General features: G+C 45.0%; 1 protein-coding gene across 3 annotated transcripts in view; it reads right to left on the bottom strand.

The window, feature by feature from the left end:
* The window catches only part of Nedd4l (neural precursor cell expressed, developmentally down-regulated 4-like, E3 ubiquitin protein ligase), a 342,174-nt gene that overhangs the window by 221,723 nt on the left and 97,154 nt on the right, over positions 1-23,297 (bottom strand). For all 3 annotated transcript variants that reach the window (XM_023715286.1, XM_023715293.1, XM_004623689.3), the window contains exon 2: positions 2,802-2,875. In XM_023715286.1, coding sequence (XP_023571054.1) covers positions 2,802-2,875 — 74 coding nt within the window. The remainder of the gene's footprint in view (positions 1-2,801; positions 2,876-23,297) is intronic.

Raw genomic sequence — 23,297 nt, 5'->3', positions numbered from 1 at the left:
CATCTTGGAGAACTGCTCCTGCTTATCCTGTTCCTAAGAAATGCTTTTGCTTGTTTTCACATGAACAATAAAATTTCAAGGCCGAATCTGTGTGGCTTTTCTAAGATTCAGAGCCTAATTCCACTACAATTTCAACCTTAGATCCTCTCAGGGTAAGAAATACAATCTGAATCAAGGTCATTTTTTAACGAAGGGATTTGGACAAAAACCAAAAACCTAATCAACTTTCAAAATATCATCAGAATTTCCTAAAGCCAACTTCTTTTAAAATGACAGTGTCCACAAACAGGAGTTTCTGACCTGAGAGTACAGCCAACTTGTCATCATGCAGATGTGTAAATACTGAAAAAGGAATTTTTTTTTTTTTTGGTCTGGCTCTTGGCTCTCTGTCCATTAAGTAATAGGAGAAAGGCATGAAAATGTAAGCTGACTGTCTGCAATAAGCTTCCAACCCAGCAATAGAGACAAGTGAAAGAAATCCTAGACAGCCGCAGACGATGCATCTGGGAACACCAAAAGGAGATCGTGTCCCCTACCACAGCTGGAGGGGTCAGGAGAAAGCAGCAAAACAAATGGGGGAACAGAGATTTTCTCGTAAAATCCTCACAGAAAAAGGCAAGATGGAAGGGAGTCTTGGCCAGGCATGGAATTTGGGGCCTCGAGGACACAATGTTTCATTTTAGGGGAACGAGGAGCATGGTGGACTCATGGGGTCAGCTAAAGGCTCAGCTCTCAATGGAAGACATGGTGGCAAGGATTTCCCCACCCATGCAGGCTCTCTTCTGCCCCTGTGCTAAAGGCCCTCCAGGTGATCTGTGCCCTCTTCTAACACTGTCAGCAGCACAGGCTGCAGTCAGTGCCCTGATTCGACACTGGGTCAAGCCTGGTGATGTGATTCAGAGCAACAGCTCTCTATCAGCACCCAGAGACACACATAAGCATGGGGATTTTAAAAAAGATTTCATCTACTTTTACATAAATTTTATTTATTTTTTAATTATTTGCTTGTTTACTTATTTGTTTGGTACAGGGTCTTGCTATGCAGCTCGGACTTAAGAGCGATCCTCCTGTCTCAACCTCCCGGCACTGGGATGTGCCACCATGCCCAGGTTCAGTTTCAGTGCTTGGCTAGGTATGGGACCCGCATGACATGTGGTACCAGGGATTAAACCTGGATCCTTGCACTTGCCAGGCAGGTGCTTAGACTCCCAAACTATCTCCCTGGTCCAATTTTATTTTTTAATAACTTCTCTAGATTTCATTCTAGTAACTTACCAGGTTTTTTAAATAGACAAAGCTAAATGGTGTATGATGCAGGGTAGTTCTGAAAACAGAAGTACAATTACCACTGGCAGCAGGGAAGACAGCCACCTGGAAAGAGATCTCATCATAAAGTATCTTCTCCACATGAAGTCACTATAGCCAAGGGTCCCCCAAGTGTCACCCACAGGAGGAAACCAGTGACCTAATAAGAGAAATCCTCAGGGCTTATCTGCCTTCACCATAAAGTCCCATGATGACCCAAAAGGACTTGTCAAAAAGTGACACAAGCCCTGGGCAGGGAATAGAAAGGTGATCGGGCCACTTCTCCAGCACCGCCAGCCTATGTCACATGGGCATGTAGTTGGGTCTCCCTAGACTTGAGCTCTGTCAATCATAAAGCGAAAGCTGGGATCAATGATCTCTAATGTCTGTCGTAGGTCCAAGTTCAAAAACTCTCTTGTCCAAAGTCTGGCTCAAGTCCCACTTCTAAAGGACTCTACCCTCTCCCTGCCACCAGCCGCAAAAACTTCCTGCCACACATCAGAGAGCCCAATGGCAGCAGATTTAAAGATTACGAGTATCATGTGTGATATGAAAACAAAAATAAGGGCCGGGGAGATAGCTCAGTAGAATAAGTGCTTGCCTGGAAAGCACAAGAAGGGCCTGAGTTCAATCCCCGGTTCCACAAAAACAAAAAAAAAAACAAAAAAAAAAGAAAGAAAACAAAAATATATGAAAACAAAAAAGCCGCAACACCCAGAAAGCCTCAGCTATTGCCCGGCTCGCACTTCTGTACCCAACACAGCCATCACCACATTCACCCGAATCGCCCATCTCTGCACTCAGATTCTACACGCCCACAATATGCAGTCTCCTGGAAACAAAGGACACATTTATACTTCCCCAAGTTAAGAATATATATTTTCATCCTCTCTCAGTGTCCACAGGAAACTGGTTCCACGACCCACAGATGCTCCTATATAAATAGCACAGTAGTTAGGTGCGCGCCAGAACCATCCTCTACATATCCCCATAAACTTATGCTCGTCTCTAAGAGCACCTAACACAATGTAAATGCCACATAAACAGTTTTACCTAGAAAAGAAGGCAAGAAAAAAATGTTTCTACATGCTCACAGCAGAGGTAGTATTTTTACTCAAATGTTTCTGACACAATGTTGGCTGAATTTACAAATGGAGAACCATGGATCCAGAGGGCCGGCTGTATTAAAACGAACACAGCCACACTGCCGAACAGTTTTTCTGCTGGGGGGGTGCAGATCCCACACACCACAAGCTGCTTTCCTTGTGCCTTCAGCCCATGCGAAGGACAAGCCCACTCAACACCCCTGTGACACACAGTCAGATCCTCTGCAGGCGTGGCCCGAGCCCACGGCTCAGTATCAGGCCCTAAGTGAATGTGCAGATGACGCCGCTGACATCTACTAAGAAGCCCCCCAGACGGCTCCTGTGCATGCCAGCTGTCACAAGTGGTTGTCAAACTCTCCAGGCTCCACACACACAAAAACCCACACATACCTGGCTCCGAAGATGTCCTTTTTGGCAAGATCAATTCCAGAAACAACTTTCACTCTGAGAATACGGGATTCTCCCTGTTGGAGAAGAAAAGAAAAAAATAAATGAGGTTAGAAACTGATCTTCAAAGAATCGCTCTCTCCCACCCAACACTAAGGTTAGTGATTTCCACCAAGTCCCACTGGGTCAAACAGAACAGATCAATTCAAATAGTGAAGTTTAAAAAGCAACACTGCAGCTCTAAGTTCCTGAGCCTTTCGAAACTATGGTATTCACGTTAGGCCCAAGCTTAACTTATTTTTATTTATTTATTTATTTATTTATTTACCTTCTTTGGGCAGAACCAGGGATTGAACTTGGGCCCTTGCCCTTGCCAGGAAAGTGCTTATTCTACTGAGCCATCTCCCCGGCCCCTCCAAGCTTAATTTCAAACTAAGTCGTCATCATCAATTATTCCTGACACTTGAAACATTATTTCCTAGGCATACTGAGACACAGTGACATGCATGAAACCACCCAGTAAAAGTCCAGGAAGAATCAGGTGCCACAAATATCATACGTAATTCTTCCTTTGACGTTATTTTATATTTTAAGTGTAGCTAGGGATAGAAAATGATTAAGGTTTTATGTATTAAGATATTTCTTCAAAATCAGTGTTTCTCAAAATGCTGTCATCAGTGAACAAAACTAAACTTTCAGTTCCAACAAAAAGCAACACCCTAAAAGACAACCATCTAAACCACCTCAGAAAGTCAGTTGATTGTTCATTCATTCCGGTATTTCCTACACACGAGGTATGGAACCTGGCCTTGAAATAAACACGAATGTACTCCTAGTTCTAATGGAAGTGACAAGCAGACCAACTGTACCCAACCCTGTGATAGAGCCATTCGAAAAGGTACGGGTTGGACAAGCATTTAAGAGCAGTGGCAACCAATGGCATGAATTTTGTTTTTCTTTTAAAACAAAAAATGTTAATGCATGAGTTACTTATTTTTTAAGATTTTTTTTTTTAGCTCAGACTCGTAGTGATCCTCTTGATTTCTGCCTCCCTAATGCTGTGATTACAGTGTGTGCCACCACGCATTGCCAGCTCAGCGCACCCGGGGCAGGGCAGGCACAGCATGTGGTGCCAAACCCTGGATCGAACCCTGGCCCCTGCACTTACTTAAGCAAGTGCTTAGTCCGCTGGGCTATATCGCTGCCCCCCCACTTTTTTTTAAGGTTTTTTTTTTTAAAACTAAAACCTCGGTATCTAGGTCTAATTGTAGTGTTGGCACTTTGCGATACGTAAGTGGGTTTTGGGTTGCAGTTTGAGCACTTGTCCCGCACAGGTTACCATCCCTGGGCCAAGACATTTAGCACAGAGGAGACGGCCTACAGCAGCGATGGTGAGCCTTGTAGGAATGAATGCCCAAAATGCAGCTCAGAACGCACTTATTTTCATAAAATACCAACACTGAGATTATACTTGAATGCTGAGGTTTTAGTTTAGAAATAGTCACTCATACATTAACATCTTCTGTCTTACGAGCAAAACAGTAACACATGTACCATAGGTTCCCACCAATGCCTAGAGCAAAGTCATCCCCAACATGCATGTTCATGTGCCTGGTCATCCACCAACATGGACTGGACTACTATGGAAGACAAAACACTTGCTTACCACGAACACAAACTCCCCAGTTTCCAGTTGGGGTCACTGTTGACATAAACTGAGTCAGAGGATTAAGCCCAAGGTTCCCATGAAACTGGTCCAGTGGAAAAAAAACATAGTTAAACAGGAGCAGTGTCTTGCCTGAGTTAGAGACTTTGGGGTCAGCAGCAAGATTTGGCAGTTGGTGGTTATAGTCAAAGGTCCACAGAAAGTTATCCAAGAAGAGTGAAAAGAACACAGATGCTTAGGAGCAAGAGTGAACTAACATAAATTCATCTGTCATTCAGTCAGGATCTAGTTGTGAGAAGAAGAAAACAGAAATGTTCTTGTCAAAAATAAGATGTGGAGGAAAAAGGATGGTGGGCCTATGCCAACCAATCACGGAGTATATATACGTGCAACTGGATGATGCAATCAGAGAAAACTTGCACTCCAGGATTTTTTCATGGATCCAGTCACCTAGCCTTGACACAAGGATGCCTGCACACAAGTATGTTAAAGAGGTCATCCTCAACATGTGTGTTCACACGCTCGGTCACCCATCAAACATGGACTGGAGTACTACGGAGGATAAAACACTTGTCTACCATGAACAAGTCTTCACCAGCACCCAAAAAAACAAAAGCACCCATGTCTGTGCAAGCTGGACAGTTTCATGAAATAATTAAGAGACACAAGACACCACCAGACAAGTCAAAGACTCCTGAACTACAGCATGGCCACAGCATAACAGTGTCTCTGTGTGTCTAATAAGGTGCTGAGGTTAAAGTACTCTTCCCCTGGCTCCACTGAAGGCTGTGGGGCTCACCTAGAACTATCTTTTGTACACTCGCAGTCCAGCAGGCACAGATCCTGTAATCAGCCTGGAAAAGTTACACAGATGGAGGTGGTTTTCTGAGTCTCAGCAAGTTGTACCCTACCGCTAGTGTATGATGTTCCCAAGACCTGCTCAACTTGCAGGACAGCAGTGCACATATTTCGTACATACAAATCAAAATTTGGCAGCCTACCAGTGTGGAGTTTTTTGGATATCTGAAAAGATTTTGTGAGCTGGGCATGGTGGCGCATGCCTGTAATCCCAGAACTTGGGAGGCTGAGGCGGGAGGATTGTTTGAGTTTGAGACTAGCCTGGGCTACAAAGTGAGTTCAAGGACAGCTGAACTGCATAGTGAGTCTCTGTCTGCAAAACACAAAAAAGAAGGTTCTGTGGGCACAGCATATAAATTGGAAAGCATCAGCCTCCCAGGTGAAGGAATTCAGACTTCACTTGAAAGGGCTGAGGAGTCATTCAGAAGAAGAAATGAAGGACAGCAAACTGTCAGAGGAGGAGGAGCCTAATTACAAACACTAAAGCCAGCAACTCCCTCCCCCCAATACTCCAGTGCAGGAAGAAGCCACAGGGAAGCACAGATAGTGTTCAAGGGAGTGAGATAACCTGCAGGCCAGTGCTGGGTGCCAGCCCCAAGAGCAGATGCCTAATCAGGCTGCAGAAAGAAAGACCCTTCGTGAAGAGGAACCGCTATGCAGTAGGACTGCCTGGACCCAGCCAGGGGCAGCTGTAGTTCTGGGTGCACAACACAGTCCCGTCCTTGTGACTGATCGGAGGCAGACACACAGACATCTGTTCACAGGAGAGAAAGTCAAAGACTACCAGCCCCACACCATGGAGCACAGAGCAAGAGCTCTGGCCTGAGAAACTGCCTCTTCATGGGGTTTTTTCAGGAATCCTGCACAGAGTCTTGGGTCTTCTATAGGTTTGATAGAAACATGTTTGGTAAATGGTCCTACATGGGACAGGCCTACTTCTAAAACAAGAAGAAAAAAAAAAAAAAATCAGGAATTTATATGAGTAAGTGGATAAAAAGAAATTTTAAGGAAGAGATTGCTAGAATCTTCTAAGGAAATCTGATTCATTCATTTAATAAATATGAACACCTATTCTGAGATGCACGGGTACAACAATAAAGAAGGCAAGACTAGGCCAAGAGTGGTGGCACAAGCCTGTAATCCCAACACCAAGGCAAAAGAATTGCCATGGCACTAGTCTGAGGCCAGCCTGGGCTCCACACTGAGTTCAAGGCCAGCCTGCACTGCACAGTGAGACCTAGCCTTAAAAAGAAAAGAAGGCAAGGCTAGGCCCCTCTGCAGCAGGCAGTTGTGGCTTACTGCTGTGGAATGTGAATTCTATAAAGGCTCTTGACTACACAAGGACACAGAAATCAGTTGAATCTTTTTAAAAGGTCAATGGCAATACATACCAAATACCTTAAAACTTCATACACCCACCTTCTTAATAACCAAAACCTCATTTAAAAATCAATCCTAAGAAAATAAGATAGGTTACAAAATAAAACAAAACCCCTAAAAGGGTAGTCACCTGTCAGTTTGGGGGTTTTGCGAAAGGAACAATATAGGACACATTTTATAAGATTATTTTATAATGAATCCCCCAAAGAATCGTATACAGAGTACAGGGAATCTATCTATATACTAGAGACCAAAGAATCTAGCTAAGAGTCTGGGTCCAAAGGTAATGTCCTGCATGAGTCCAAATGAAGACCCAGAGCCCATAACAATGCCTCCCACAAGTCCAACTGGAGGCCTAGAACCCATGACAGTGTCTCATGCAGGCCTATTTCATGGATTTGTACTGGTAAGGCCCAAAGGTCAGTGGTGAAAGCTAGAAAGTCTATGCCAGCAGGATGAAGGATCTGTGCTAGCAGGCTGATGGATCTGATCTGGAGTCAGGAAGCAATGATCAAAGTAAGAACAATAGCTCCCCCAGGTACCACAGCCATCCTCAGCAACAGTGAGGTCCCAAACTCCTATGATGATGAAGGAAGCCAACTTCTCATCAGAAAAGTCAACGCAACAAGCTTCTCCAGGAGACTAAGCAGTGTATCATCTTCCCCTCCAGAGCCAGGAAGGGATGCTCAAGGTGAGAACCAGAACTCCCCCAAAGTTAACTGTAGCCATTCCCAGTGACACCAAGGTCCTGAGCTCCTTTGATGATGAGAACTGTGGAGTTCATCAGGAAAGCCAGCATGACAAGGTCCTCCAAGGGAACCAAGATTCCCTACAGCCTCCAAGCTTCCCTCTTATGCTGCTGGCAATGGCCTCAGGTAGGCCTCCCACACCTAGCACCACTCCAGTTCAATTTACCTGGGTGTTACAAGTTGAACACTAGTTGTCAATCCACCACATCCCTTAAGTGTTCTTTTCAATTGCGAGAAACTCAAAAGCTCCTCTATAGTAAACACCTGATTCCATGCAATGGGGTACAATACTATCACCAAAAATGTACAACAACAAATAATGACATTCCTACATTTACAAGTATTTACTGAGTCCACTCAGGTGCCAGACATGGGGTCTGGAGTCAGAAATACAACAATACATTTCTGCCTCATGGAACCCACAACGAAATGGGCAGGAAGACAGAATCTGAATTGAGAACAGAAGCATTCAAGCAAGATGCTTTCTGACAGTAGAAAGTTCTTTGAAGACAACGTAACAACTCAGTGAAAGCCTCTAAGGACAAGGAAAGGGAGACAGGTGTGGAAAATGTTTGGGTGAGTGCATACGAAAAAGGCTTTTTTGGAGCAAAGACACTAGAGCCCGGACCTGAGGTGCAGTAGAGTTTCCAGCAGGGCTGACACCACCATCCTCACTACTACTCACCACCCTGTTCCCAGCATCACAGGGAGCAACCAGTAAGTGCAGGCAGTGGGATGCAGTGGGGTCAGAGACCAGAGTGGGGAAGGTGGGCAGGATTCCAACCATTTGCGGGAATGGCTGTAAAGTTCCAAGCCCGGGAAAGTCAATGTTTGACTGATGCTTTTGAAAGAACTTCTGTGGCTGTTGTGGGAAGTGGGGGACAGAAAAGAAAAGCAGGAGAACAATGTGGGCTTCCAAATGGTAAAGATGGAGAGGTGTCCAAGTTTAGCATACAGAAGTATGTTCAAATTAAAGTATTTGGTTAAGAAGTTTGAGCTACAGCCCAGCAAGATGTTCAACAAGTTGTTTCCCTTTTCCTCCTGGACACATGGCCAGACAAGATTTCCCAGCTTTCCCTGAAGATGGAGAGCCTCCTGGTGTAGCAGAAGACGCCCTGTATGCTTCAGTTTGTTGGCTGCCCAGGTAACAGTGCTGGTTACAGTACCTGTTACTTTTGTTTCTTAGAAACTGTAAGGCATAGCTAGTGTCTTGGTTACTTTTCTCTCATTGCTGAGACAAAATACCTGATATGTAAAATTAAGGAAGGAAAGATTTATTTAGCTCATGGATTGTGGAAATTTCCATCCATTGTCAGCTGGCTCCAAGGTAGGGGGTGTGGCACAGGGGCAGCAGTTCAAGGTGGCAGAAGGCATAAACACAACAAGAGCAAAAAGCCTGGGAGAACAGCCTCTTTTCCTCCCTCATGCTATAAACAGGCTATCCCGCCCCCAGGGTGGGGGTAGCACTCATACCATCTCCACACCCTCCTCTTGCACAGGATGAGGATGTTTACAAAGTGAGGACTCTGCTCCCCTGCAGAGTCCCTTAGTTAAACTTCTAAATTTCCCAAGTTGACCCAACAAATCAACCATTACAGCTGGCCCCGACAGTGCAGATCCTAAGAACCAGTTCCCAACTGACAAGCCACTCTCCCTCAGCACTTCCTGCTTGCTTGTCCCATAGAAGCCTTAGACCACTAGAGATCGGGGCCTGGTATTTTGGGAATGATCTTGATCAGTGTCCACTGACATAAATAAATCAGTCTCCAAATCCTGGGTGTTATTTTGGTGCTGCTGTTTGCCATTGTGGTGGGACTACATTCTGGCCCAGAGAAGACATGTAAGAAAGACAAGGGCTTCTTCCGATGGCCCACAGGTCACTCAAATCCTCCACCCCATCGCAGCCTCTGCTAGGAGAAGGTCCTGGCAGCCAGGAGGGGAAGTTAGGAAGCCCGGAGCGCACAGCTGGCCCCTGCCCCCACCATGACCCACTCACCCTCCCCGGATTGTGATCAGGCAGCAGAGGGTTCTTCAGTCCCTCTGAGAACCCAAGGCTGCTGCGGCATCCTAGCCTCACATACAGCGTGGGCTTCTTTTTTAAAAAGATGTCACTGGATATAGCCACACAGGAACTGACCTAGAAAGAGACGTTAGCAGTCATCACCTCTAAATAACTGAAAACTCTGACTTGCACTGTGTTGTCTTTGAAACATTACATTTCTACAAAATGCAACTTGGGAGCTTGGGTATTCCTTAGTGATAAAGCAGCACCTAGCACGAGGTTGGATGCCCAGTTGGATGCCCAGCAAAGAAAGAAAAAAAGGAGGGGATGGGGGAATGAAAAACCAACTTTCTTAGAAACTTCAGAAGATGTAAGAAAAACACACTACACATTTTAAAATCACCAAGCATGGTACTGTCCAGCCTTACTATATTTTTAAAGTGAATAAACTTACTTCCGTCATAATAAAAACACATGGGTGAGTCACTTTCTAGCCAACTGCGGCTCTGAAGGAGGCAAGAAGGGCTCTCTCATGTAACCCGCACACAACAGCTGGGAGGTGAGGCCGGCCAGGCATTTATTGAGCACTTAGTATTTACAAGCAGCTGCTGCAGGAAATTTCACTCCTCTCTCGTTTGAGCAAAGAGTGCTACTCTATAAAAATAGTTATTATACACACACAGCAAAATTCTTATCTTTGTTTCCTCAAAGTGGCAAGCTTCATTCAATCTGATAAGCAGCCATCGTCATTCAGTAAGGAAGCACATGGCAAGGTGTGTGACTAATTTAGCCCATGCAACAGATCCCAGGCTGAGCAACTGTACTTTCTGAAGCATTTTATTACTTTCATAAAATCTATGCATGATATTTTAATCCCTGTTTAGCACTCTAGCAGAATCAAATATTTAACTAAGGTGGCCTGGCTCAGCCAACACAAATACTATTCACAGGCTGTACAGTGCAGAGAAGGAGCAGGCCTCGAGCTTGGGCCAGTTACAGCTACCTGTGTTGCTCGCTTTCTGTTTTGGGCTTTTGTGTTTTTGTTTTTATTTTGAGACAGGGTCTTGCTACATGCTACATAGTTCAGATTGGTCTTAAACTTACTTTCTAGTCCAGGCTGGCCCCAAACTCACAGCAAACATCCTGCCTCAGCTTTCCAAGTGCTAGGATTACAGGTGTGAGCCACTGCACCCAGCTCTTCCTAATATTAAGCTACTGTTTTGTATCACTATCATGTTAAAAGGAGCAATTTTGTCCATTTCGCATGTGTTTCACATAACACAGAATTTTCTAATTTTTTTAATCAAGACAACAAAGTAAGGTACTCAAACCACACATGACATCGCATACTAATAAATCAGGTATCCTCCTTGGAAACAGGCAGAACTGAAGGCTTGGCTGTGGCAGCCCCCCTCAGACTGGGTGTAAGTGGTTGACACATTCCTATACCCGTGCCCGATGTCCCTGGAATGCATAATCCATCAAAACTGTCCCTGGCAAAATACATTTCAACTTCAAATTCACCACTCAAGATGCTAGGTTCAACTTGCAACACTGCTGAAAATAAAATGGAAGAGAAATGTTGAGGTTACAGTTCAGTGGTAGAATGCCACTAAGTTCAATTCCCAACACGACAAAAACTAATAAAAACACACAAAATGAAGAGGTGCGTACATATCTCCTACATGCTGTCTGCTCCCACACACACCAGCCTCCCCCCACCAATATCCTGCCCCAGGGCCTGTGCCTGATACCAAGCACGAACCTACATTAGCACGTGACAATCACACGCAGTCCTTAGTTTACACTGGAGCTCACTTTTAGAGTCGTGTGCTGTGGATTTGTACAAACTGCAGGAACACAGGATTATGCATAACTTCAATTTTCTTTTTTAGTACAGGGCCTACAGGGTCTCACTACACAGATCAGACTTGTAGTGATCTTCCTGTTTTCAGCCTCCCAAGCCCTGGGATTACAGGTACATACCACCATGCCCAGTCTCAGTTACCATCTCAGCACACCCCTGGGGTGGGGCCCAGCAGGGCACACCAGGGATCTAACCCTGCACTTGTCTAAACAGGCACTTTAGTCCGCTGAGCTATCTGGCCGGCCCAAATTCAATTTTTTTTAACTTCAACGAATAATGGCCATTCTTATCCCAAGTGGGAAAAAAGTCAACAAATGGACAACAAAAGGTAAAGACATTCCCTATAAAACACAATGCTCAATGTCACTTGGCTTTAAGAAAGTACATTCTGTGTGTTTAAAATCTGTCCCCCAATTCCTGATACTCTCTCTTCAAGAGATGTGGGCTTGATTTTCCTTTCCTTATGTGCAGTTGGATTTACTGGCCCTTTTCTAACAAAAGAATACAGAGGTGGCAACAGTGTGCGGCTCTGAAAATGAGATCATGAGGGAGGCCTGTCTGTCTCTCTGTTCCCTCACCAGAGAGGGGAAGCCAGCTCACCAGCAGTGGTGTGAAGACATTCAAGCTCCCCTACTCAGAGATCCATGAGGTGAGGAACTGGGGCCCCCGCCACAACCAGGTAAGTGACCGTGCTATGACTTGGGTCTGAAGTGTCCCCTCTCCAGGCCAATATGTTAAGTAAAAGCTTGATCTCTAATCCACGGCACTACTGGAAAGAGAGACCCTTTAGGAGGCGGAAAGGGTATCAGGGCACTGGGATGTGCCTTCAGAGGGCATTGTGGGAACACACACACACACACACACACACACACACACACACACACCCTATCCCCTGTGCTTCCTGGCTGCCTTGAAGGGACAGCCTTGCTTCACCACATGCTCTCATGACATGCTGCTACCTGACCACAGGCTCAAAAGCAATGGACAGTCCAACCTGGGGACTGCAACCCAGGAACGGACAAAGCAAACACTCCTTATGTTGACTGCCTCCAGTATTTTGTCACAGGACAGAAAGCTAACAGACCCAGACCCGAATCCTTCAGCTGCAGTGAAGTCTTCATGACCCCAAGTTCACAGGACACCCTTACCTACTATATTCCAGAAAGTATGCAATCAGTGCATGGAAACCATCGAGGAAGCCCCCTCTTGATTCTTGACCCACAGGAACCACTGAGATAATAATCCATGTTTGCTGCTTTATAAACTGCTAAGTTTGGGAATAATTTGTTTCATATTTAGGATATATTAACATATGCAGAGAAACTCAGGGCAACAATTAAAATCTAATTTATCTCTTCATTGAGATTTTCTTATGTAAGATGATGACATTTCAATACAAGAAAAGGACACTAATAATGATTGCTGCCTGTGTCATTTATCATGTCAAAGCAGTGGCATTTTTAAGGTAGAATGAACAGAACTTAATGATCCACTCAATGTAAATGTAGCAGTTGTGGGTTTTTTTATTTAGTAATATGTTTGTATTTATTATATTGTGTGGGATTGGTACATGCACATAACACATCTTAATTCCTTTTCCATCCTCCTTCCCTTCTCTCACACTCCTGTCCGCCCATCTCTTGATGCCTTTCCCCTTTGAGAATGACCTATTTCCTCCTTTCTATTATCTATCCTTCATTTTGTTCTTTATTTATACTTTTTCTTATAGAAGAAACAATGTAATGTCTAAGCTTGTGTGTCTGATTTATTTCACTTAATATTATAGTTCAAGGTACATCCATTTTTCTTCAAATTTATTACCAAATACATTAAACACAGTATTTCAGACAAAGCTCAAAAAAATCTACGATGGTTGAGCCATAAGCACAAAACTTGGGGAAGAAATTTCAAGAAGAATCATGGTGATGTCAAAGATGACCTGAGAAACTACAGTACAGCGGTATCTTGGTTCATGAGCTTAATTCTTTGTGCAATTCTGGTCACAAACTCAACTGGTCACAAACTGAGTCAAATTTAGTGGTTTGGGTCAATGTTGACCTTAAGTGGAAATTCGATTTGGGTTCATGACCAATTTGGTTTGTGACCACAATTGTAGAATTCAATTCGTGAACTAAGGTTCTACTGCAATTTGCCATTATAACAATTCTAAATTTACCCCTTTTTCTCTAATCCACGGGATCGATTTACATTGTTGCTAATGGCAGGGTGACTCAACACCAGCTAGCATAACCCCATCTGTTCACACTTCCAAAAACCACTGGGAGGCCATTCTAGGTCAGCTGTGTGCAGCTGCTGTGGGTTGGAGGCAACTTCTCTCCAATCTCTCGCACTTGCTGCCACAGAACCAAGCTTTGTAGAATGTCTCTTACCATGGGCACATGGATCAAACTGGCCTGGCACCAAATGCCTGTCACTGGCTTTCCTACAAGAAGTACCTGTGTGCCTCAGTGGAACACAGTCCCCTGAGCTCATCAGAGTGGGAAACAGGAACACAGGCTGGGAGGTGGCTCCGAGCCCCCAGTCCCTGCTTCAGACTAATCCCCGGTACTGGCACATAAGTAACAAACCAGCGGAGCCCCTTCCTCTTTCTTTCTTGCCTCCTCAGCGAGCCTCTAAGGCTGCCGTTTCCAGTAGCATAACCACAGGAGGCTCTTTCCATTTAATTAAAATCAATCAGAATTAAAGGTCAATTCCTCAGTAACAACAGTCAGACGCCTACTGGACACTGTAGATAGCACAAAGATGGATACAGAATGTTTCCATAATCCAGAAAGTTTTATTGCACTCTCCTACTCCATGGGCACTAACAGCAGGAATGTGCATAACCTCGGATAAAAGGAAGGACAGTGGGGAAAGAGAAAGAGGAGACAGAGCAGACAAGCCCTATGCTTAACCCAGCGGTGACTTAGAACACAGCAGCTGAGTTAGCCAGTAAAACTCCGCTGTCTAAAATGAAAGGGTGCACCACAACCACACGTTCCAGGGTCTGTATTTGCTCTGCAGTGTTAAAGTGCAGCATGACAATTCAGTACCAATAAGCTAGTAGCTGTGAAGTCTAATTATCAAATGCCCTGTTGCACTGTATAGTCTTTCCATATCTATACATTTTAAAAATCACTGTACAAAAGCAGGAAGAGCATGAATGTGGTTTCATAAGGTGTATCAACAGTCAGGCACTTTCTGATCAGCCCAGCACAGGGAGCCAATATCCTAATAAGGCTGCTAAATTCAACACTGTACACACACACACACACACACAAACACACACACACGCACACACACACACACAGTATGCAAAAAGCAGTAAAACTCAGCCAGGACTCCTGGTCACTTTAAGAGAACTGGTGACATTCTGGAAAAATGCTTAAGAGGGGAAGGGCTGGAGCAAAAACAGAAATGAGACTCAAGTCAATGAGACCAGCTGAAGACAGGAGTGGGACTTCCTGAAGGCAGCTCTGGGGCCCGTGCAGGGAGGTTGCAGCAGGCCCACGGGTGAGGTGGGAGGGCTGGGCGCGCAAGGCAAGAGGAGGGAGGTGGCCATCCTTTAGCTGTGTGTGCCCAGCAAGGTGCTGGCTAGCCAGCTGTGCCCCAACACCTGTGAGACGTCTGTCAGCCTTGGTGTCAACTCTGTAGGGCTTGTGTTGAATCATGCGGGTAACTAAGTACTGTTTGACCCACACCTTAGAGGCACTCAGGTGATGTTTCTTCCTGTAGGTCACAACACTGGATGCCTTTGTCTCTGGCTTTTGAATAGAACAGCGCCATGGTGCTCCAAGAGGTTGTCCTGCGGTGTTGGCAGGTATCGTTATTCCACGCTGTGTCACCACCAACGGCCTCACTGGAGATGAGGGTGAGCAGGTGGGATCAGAAGCAAGCAGTAGACTGGGGAGTTGAGTTGGTGGTGGGTGGGGGCTAGACTCAGCCTCACGCCATGAGGTATGGCTCCATCTACCCTGATCCACATGGGCGCCTCAGGAAACACACGGGCTCGCCCACACATGACAGTTTTACAGTAGCTCTCAGTGACCACCCGTCAGTCTTTGCACAGCATCACCCACAGGAACTCGGTGATTACAGGCAGCAGAGAGCAGGCTGTCACCAAGCAGGGGCCATGAAATGCACGTGCCTGCAAGCTTTGCAGCTCAAAGGACATGGCCATTTCCTTCTGCTGATTAAAAATTCTCTTTGCATCAGAACAGTTGGTCAAAACTCTCTGTAAAAAGGTCTTCAGAGAATACTTTTATCAGTAGTTCTTTTGTTCTGAATCTCCAATCATAAAACAGGAAACATGTTTAAATTCCTTGAGGGTTGCTAAGACGAGAAGTAGCTTAGTTTGTAGTTCTAAAAATGATCCTAATAAACAATGGCACTTTGTTGAAAACCACGATCCTAGTTCAGGATCTAAAATTCCTGATTTTTCAAGGCAGAGACTATATTGATCTCTCGCAATAAAATAAAGTCTAGATATGGGATGAAACTCAGCCATCACACAGTTTTAGGAGCTGGAAGTAGTCAAGAAGTCAGGTTGGTCAAGAACACATCCTCTGCTTGAATTCTGGGGCCTCACAAGTGGAGCTCATGAGCGAAATCAGAAAGCTGTGCTCCTCGAGTCAGCATGCCCGGAGTCCCTAGCACCTTGGGGCAGACGCACTTACACAAAGCTCCTCAGAAGCTCAGACATGTGACAACTTACAGATTTTACCCTTAGAAAATGCCCTGTGCCAGGACACACAGGCGCGGGACCAATGACCAGCAGTAGCTCCACTCTGCAGGAAAGCGACCCTCCAGGAGCGGGCTGCCTGTGAGCCTGTGTGGAGAACAAGGACTTGGCCTGATGTTTCAAATACCTGTTTCCAAGTGCTCCAGCTCCCCCCAGACAGGACAGGCCCTCTGGGGCACCTCCTTTTTAGACGTCTCCCTTCTACAGTCCAGCCAGCCATCCCCTCTCATCTCCAAGCTCTGCCCTCCCCATGCCACGTAACCGAAAAGGTTTCCTCTCCAACTGAATACAGCAAAAGCCTGCAGATGGCAGGCACCCAAGTCACCTGCCCTGGAATCACAAATGTTTCCAGCCTTTCCAGCCACATACACACAGATAATTCTTTGCTTTATTTCTGTTATTTATTTTCTACTACTGAATCCCAATGGTAACTATTTCTTTCTTTTTTTTTTTTTTTTTTTTTTTTTTTTTTTTTGTATTTTAGGGAAGGGTCTACAGGATGTTCAGAGTCTTACTACTAGATCGGACTCATAGTGATCTGCCTGTTTACAGCCTCCCAAGAGCAGGGATCACAGGTGTACGCCACCATGCCCAGTCTCAGTCCTTGCTTTTTAAATTAGCTCTCTTGCCCAAAGATGAAGTCCTCAGAGGGCAGGGGCTACACTGCAGCTCACAGAAAGCAGCAAAGGTAACAGGACACTGGAAAACGGGACACTGGAACTGTTCCTACAAAGTCGCAAAATGTCCCTCACCTGCTTCAACAGCCTCCTCCTTGACACCAGCAAAATATTGCTGGGAAAGAGAGTACATTTGGTCAAACCTAATTAAGTGGGAGAGTGAACTGCTAGAGAGTCTGGAAGTATTAAGAAGAGGAAACCGGTGCCCACCTACGGTTTGCCAAAAGTAAAATTCATAGACAAGCTTACTTCCTTTTCTGATAAGGTTAATAGCTCCAGAATACACTGCACTGTATGCAGACTTTGGCCTGCTGGATGGCAACAACAGACACCACTTGTGTTTTGCCAGACAAGATGACTGTGTGAAAACAGACCAACAGTGAAGCTAGGTGGGATTTGCCACTCTGCAGTGCCAACTTCTATCCCAAGTATAATCACTAAAAAGCTCCAGGGTGGTCTCAGAGGGTTGTGTCATAGGGCTGAATGATTAGATCCATCCAGTGTAGCATTCTGAGCCAGGAAAACCTGGACCCGTATACTGATAGCAGGCTAATCCAATTTGCCCCTGATATACACAACTGGATAAGATGTCAGATGACTAAATCAGAACCTTGAAAGATCTCATCAGACTGGCTGATGGGCCAAAAAGTGCAAGCTGAGGTCCTCCAGTGGTATGCAAATGTGGCTGCCCAAGTCAGTGCAGCAGGGCACGCTGGGAGAAACACAGCCCCAGAGTAAAGAGGAGAAGGAGGCAGAGGGAACTAGAAGGAAGGAGCTGCTCTACTGAGGGTCAAAGGGCTGAGTGACACCAGAAATCTTAAATGTCCTCATCCCTGCCCTGGGCCAGTATGATAGTCAAGCCCTAGGGGCATGATTTAGAAGCATGTTACTTGGCTTTGTTTTCTAAGTAAATACTGTAAGATGAAATCCATACAATAAAATACTAAGCAAATGCAAGACAGAACAATGGCGTTCTCCATGTACAGGCTTGAAAAATCTAAGACTGTTACATTTTTAAAAACCCAGCACATTCTGTAAGGTATGCCACCCTTTATATAAAAGGGGAAGGACAGGTGTGTGTGCGCAAATATTTGCTTGCAAGTACGTAGTGTAAACTTCATAAGGACACCGAAACTGGTAACACAGGCTGATTCTGCAGACAGGAACTGGTCGGCCAGGGGCAGGAGTAGTAGGCAAGAGGAATTCTTCAGGTAAGACCAAAAAATTAGACAGGTAGAAAGGAGATGAGGAGATTACAATTGTGAGAAAACTGGAAATCGCAACTTGGAAACACCAAGTTGCTCACCGCCATGTGCCTTTTTATTCTTAAGCCCACCTCTAGACTGCTCACTCCTCCACCCCAAGGAGTCCAAACTTCGGGCTGTGTCTTTTTTCTCTTACTATTAACCCATAAATTCCGATGATTTCCACTGTCAAAGAAGCAGTCCTATTAATTAGGTGCCACAACTCTCAGCTTCAAGGATGTAAATGGCTGGATGGACTGACTGGCTGAAAGAGAGCTCACTATGCAGCTCAGGCTGGCCTTGAACTCCCTAGGAAGCCCCAGCAGGCCTCAGGCTCGCACTGATTCTCCCGCTTCAGCCTTCCAAGTACTGGATCGCAGGCATGTGCCACCATGTGCCTGGAAATGGCTTGCATTTTAACCTCCCTGACAAAGTCAGGTTTTGCATTGCCCACTAATGGGCAACCTGACCTCAGGAAAACAGACACTGGGCAAATGATAAATAACTCAGAAAGAAATATCCTATTTTATCCATCTAGGATTATCCACCTAGGATAATCTTGAGGATACCCCAAACCATGTAAATTATTCCCAATTCCAGATCACAGTGTATACAATGTATTTACAATGTCACTACACAGCCTTCTTTACTCCTTGAAATTAGAACCACCCAGGTGTATTTATAACTCAGAAAACTGAGGCAAGTCGCCAGGACAGTTAATAAACAAACGAAAGTCATGTGAACTTAGGAATGTTTGTTTAACCTGATTTAACAAAAAAAAAAGGAGGAGGAGGAGGAGGAGAGAAAGACTTTTCTGCAGGAGCATACAGGAGCTGCAACAAAAGCAGAGTCAGTTTCTGTTGTGAGGCTGTAGAGAACAGACCTCACCCAACCCAGGCAGGAAGGCTGCATGAAAGCAGATGCAACCCGCTGTGGGGAGAGCACTCTGGTCATTAACCCAGGACCAGCAGGGAGCAGATGGCCTCCAGAAGTGGTAGCTCGTCAGCTCGCATTGGCAGGAGAATAAAAGTGGGACCCTTCCAGGAATATCAATCGGGGCAGGAAATGAGCCATATGGGTCCTGGTGGCCCTCCCTAGCGCACATGGTGCAATTTTAAGACTTGAGCATCAAAAGCCAAAAACTGAAGTCTAAGAATTGTGCAAGATCACACAGCATTTGAAGCATGCCTGTCCCCAAGACAAAACACAGGGATGACAATTACATTCCTATTTACTTCACGGTGAAACAATATTATTCATAAATCAGAATGTGCTCTAGTCATAATCAAATTATCATGAATGCAACAACCAGTAAAAATGAAATAGGAGCACTTGTCACAGCGTTTGGAGAGCAGGCATCTATTTATTGCTACTCTTACTCCTCATCTTATTCCAAAAATGATTTATGGTGCATAACCCATTTTATAGGAGATGTTTAAAATTCCTCTTAAAAAGACCAGTATTTCTGTTATGATGGATAGTTGTTACAATAGTTTTGAGATATAAAAACATACAGGGAAAGACTGTCTAATATATAACAAAGTGAAGGAAGTCACTGGATCAAGGAGTGGCTGAAGAGCAGTCTGAATCCTACAGCAGTATGTGAAACAACACAGAAAAGCAGAACTTCCCGCTGGGGAAAAACCAGTCTCAGAGAAAGCTGCAAGGAGAACTGAGCTACCTTGTCAGGGAAACCGAGAAAGCTCAAGGCCCAGTGCCAGAGTCCTAGCAAAGCAGGTTTCGGCCCCAGGAGAGCAGCCTCAGGGCTGTGCAGGGCACGGTCCTCACACAGCCCTTTGCACCCTCACTCGGAAGCACCCCACTCCTGCTTTCCCTTCCATGGCCTCTGTGCCGCCTCAGCAGTAGGCCACACCCACAAGAGCGTGAACCCCCAGGATCCTTGCAATTACCTGTGCATTCGAGGCAAACCATTAACAGTCCCTGGCTCTGCATTTAGATGGAGGCAAATAAGGTAGCTATGCCTACGTCACAGGGGCACAATGGGTGCCTCACTCCCCAAAAGTGTGTGGACACCCAGGACCAGGGTAAGCCCTGTGGCTCGGCCCCATGGAGCCAGTTCATTACAAACAGAAACTTATCTCAATAGCTCATCCGAAGGTAATGCCCCTGAAAAACTATCACCTAGCTTACTGGGAACTTAAGACTCAAATCATGCATTTAAAAAAAAAGCAAAGGAGAAATTGATTAATTTATTTTTTCTAGTTTCATCATAAAATACCAGAGACTGAAGAAATTCATCTGAGTCCTAATTTGGGGTGATCTTTAAAAATTTAACTATCCAAGTCCAGCTTTTTTTCCAAACCACAAGATCATCTCTGTTCTTATATGGGTGTATACAACCCCCAAAGAGACATATAAGAAGTAATACCAAAGCCAAAATGACAAATACTGAGTTAACTCTAAGAGAATGCTCAGGGGAGAAAATGAAAAGAAATTAAGGTATGGTTTTTTAAGGCAGCTGTAGAAGTTCTATCAAACATTTACTTCAGTTTTCTTTCATGGATCAGCTCCTACTCAGTGCTATTTCTTTCTATGACTTGAAATGAATGTTTGATGTCAATGCTAAATACTTTGTACTCGGTTCCAACAGTTCAACATTTCACAACGTCTCCTGACTTCAGTCTTCAAACATGTGCTCTAGAAGACAGGAATGTCTCTTCCCACCTCCAATTTCCATCTCTTCGACTGCAAGTGGGGGCATGCTTTGTACTTTTTCATGAAGTTCTGCTATCCCTTAGGTCCATTTACAAAGAATCTATTGCATTCGGAAGGCTGTTTAAAACAAAACAAGACAAAACCCTCATGATCAAACAAGAAGTTGCTGAAGACAAGAACCAGCACCTCATCCACTGGGCGAGACTCAGTCCACAAGTCTGGGTAACAGCCTGAGACTAAGCGGCAGGCATCAGGGCCCCGCCCCACCCACAACTGGTCCCTGATCTTTTGATTCCTCCTTTGTGCCCTAAAGATACTGAAAAGTACCAGCAGCCAAAGAGACAGCTGTCAAGAGTCATGGAAATCTGACACTCTGGCTGTGAGTCCTAGAACTGGATAGAGAATGGTTCTTTGCAAGAACCTATGGAGTGCAATCAAAAAACACAATGAATGTTTACCTTTTAAGACATTGCCATTTATTCCCTTTGCTTCAAACAGACTTACCCCATCCTTCTTGCCAATTTCTGAAGCAGTTTTGGAAGTCTTCTTTTGTGTGTTTAGATGTGTTACTGTGACTGCCTCAATGTCCTGAATCAACTCAAAATGTTTATCTTTCACTGTCATTTTGACTTTGGGAAGATCCAGAAGCTCCAGTGAATAAGGTGGACGAGAACTCACCAGCACGTTTTTACAAGCCTGTTTTTCCATTCAATGGCACTTGGCAGTAGCATGCAAACTATTTTCTTTTTTAAATCACACCTCATAAAGATTGAAAAGAGGACTTCCAAAACTGCTTGAGAAAGTAGTGAAAAACACTAGGATAAGTGTGTTCAAGGGGATTAATCACTGTGCAGCTTTCATTCTCATAAATTTCTCAAATTTAAACATTTACCATATACTTTGATCACCCCTGTCGGAGCAGATGTTCTGAGACAGCACAGGACGGGCATGGAGAATCCCTGGAGTACCAACGTTCCAGACATCTAGCCAAGTAGAACAGTGGTTCTCAAAGTGTAGACCTGATTACCAGCACCAGCATCATCTAGCAGCTTGGCAGAAATGCAGACTGTCGGGCCCAGCCTGGACCTCTAGGGTCAGAATCTATGGGTGGGGTCAGCCATGTACCTGTATAGGCCTCCAGTGGATTCTAAGGCCATATCATCTGGGAAACAATTTTTATTATAACAGAAAGAAGTACCAAGGTGCACATCATGCCACTGACTCATTTTAAAATTTTCCTATTTGCAACTAGGCTACGCTGAGCTCTCCTGCCAGAATACTGCTCGCTCTCTCTTCCCCAGGGAAAAGGTGGCCAGACTGCTGCAAAGCTCAAACTTCCAAAGGCAACTCACTCCTAGGTCTGTTTCCACTCCCACCCCTTCCTCTCCAGCACCCTAGCCCTGAACAGTCACTCGTGCAGAGCCAGAAAGGCTGAGAAGAGCCTCTGGATCTACACAAAAACTGACCAGGCCCTAAGGAGTGTTCGCCTCATTCTTCTTGTGCCAGAGCCTCGCTGCTCATACATTATTCTGATGAAGAAAAACACCCCATATGTACTGTCATCATAGGAAATTAAATCATTTTCCTGGAGAAACAGCCACTTTATCTCATCAAAATCTTACTAAATCTCAATAATTCTGCAAATCAGTCCTCTAGTATATAATACTTGATATGCCATTTCATCAAATATATATGTATAATAAATTACAATTACCACACCTGCTATCATAACTGCATTCCCTTCCTGTCCTGGGCAACAAAGGAACTCAGTCCCCATTCCATCAGTCTAAGCCTTTCTCTTGAGCACTGTCCCCTACCCCACTGTATCCTCTACAATACAGTCAAATAATGAGTATTAATCCATGATCCTGCATGTCCAGCACTACCTACCACACCTAAGCCTCCTCCAGGCCTCCTGCCCATGCGTTTGCTCACACATGCTACAAAGAGTCTGCTCATCAGCCTGCTTGGAGGCTTCATCTTTCACAACCAACCAGTGGACGACTGGGCTCTTGGATGCCTGCGTTTTCACACCGGCTTCAGACCTTTACCTTCCTATCTTGCAAACACAACTCAGCATCTCCTGTGCATCAGAAACTTCAATTTCATGGCCTACCATCTATCGAAGTGTACCAAGAAGTGCAGTGGGGATCAGAGCAACAAGGTGGTAATGCCTAACACAGACAAGAGCAAGATGGGTAAGCACTGGGAGAAAGAAACAGCAGAAGCAGCGAAAAGGCTGGGCAAGGCCAAGCCGTAATGGAGCGCCATCATCTGCAAAGGGTTTCTGCCCTCACCCCACAACAGTGTGCGGTGCCAGAAGACTTATCAATAGGTAAATGTTTCAGAATCACTGTAGGAGAGCAACAGAGGAATGTGTGTGGACAAAGAAAGGACTCCCAAATGTCAAGGCTGTTGGTCACCACACGATAACAGGAAAGTTATGAAATCCCCTGTAGAGGTCTTTTATAAATAGCTTAGATCCAATCTCTCTGCCTACTTGAGACCTGGCCTGAACTACAAGAAGTCAAAGTTAGTCTCCTTGAGGTAGAGGCACTAAGGGTCTCCACTAATTCACCTGGGGCTGGAGTGGGAGTGAGGTGAGATCACAGAAGTGGGGGTCACTTGGAACACCACCC

This window comes from Octodon degus, unplaced genomic scaffold, assembly GCF_000260255.1.
Source record: "Octodon degus isolate 3935 unplaced genomic scaffold, OctDeg1.0 scaffold00003, whole genome shotgun sequence".
NCBI lineage: Eukaryota > Metazoa > Chordata > Mammalia > Rodentia > Octodontidae > Octodon > Octodon degus.
This window is presented reverse-complemented; position numbering and strand designations above follow the sequence as displayed.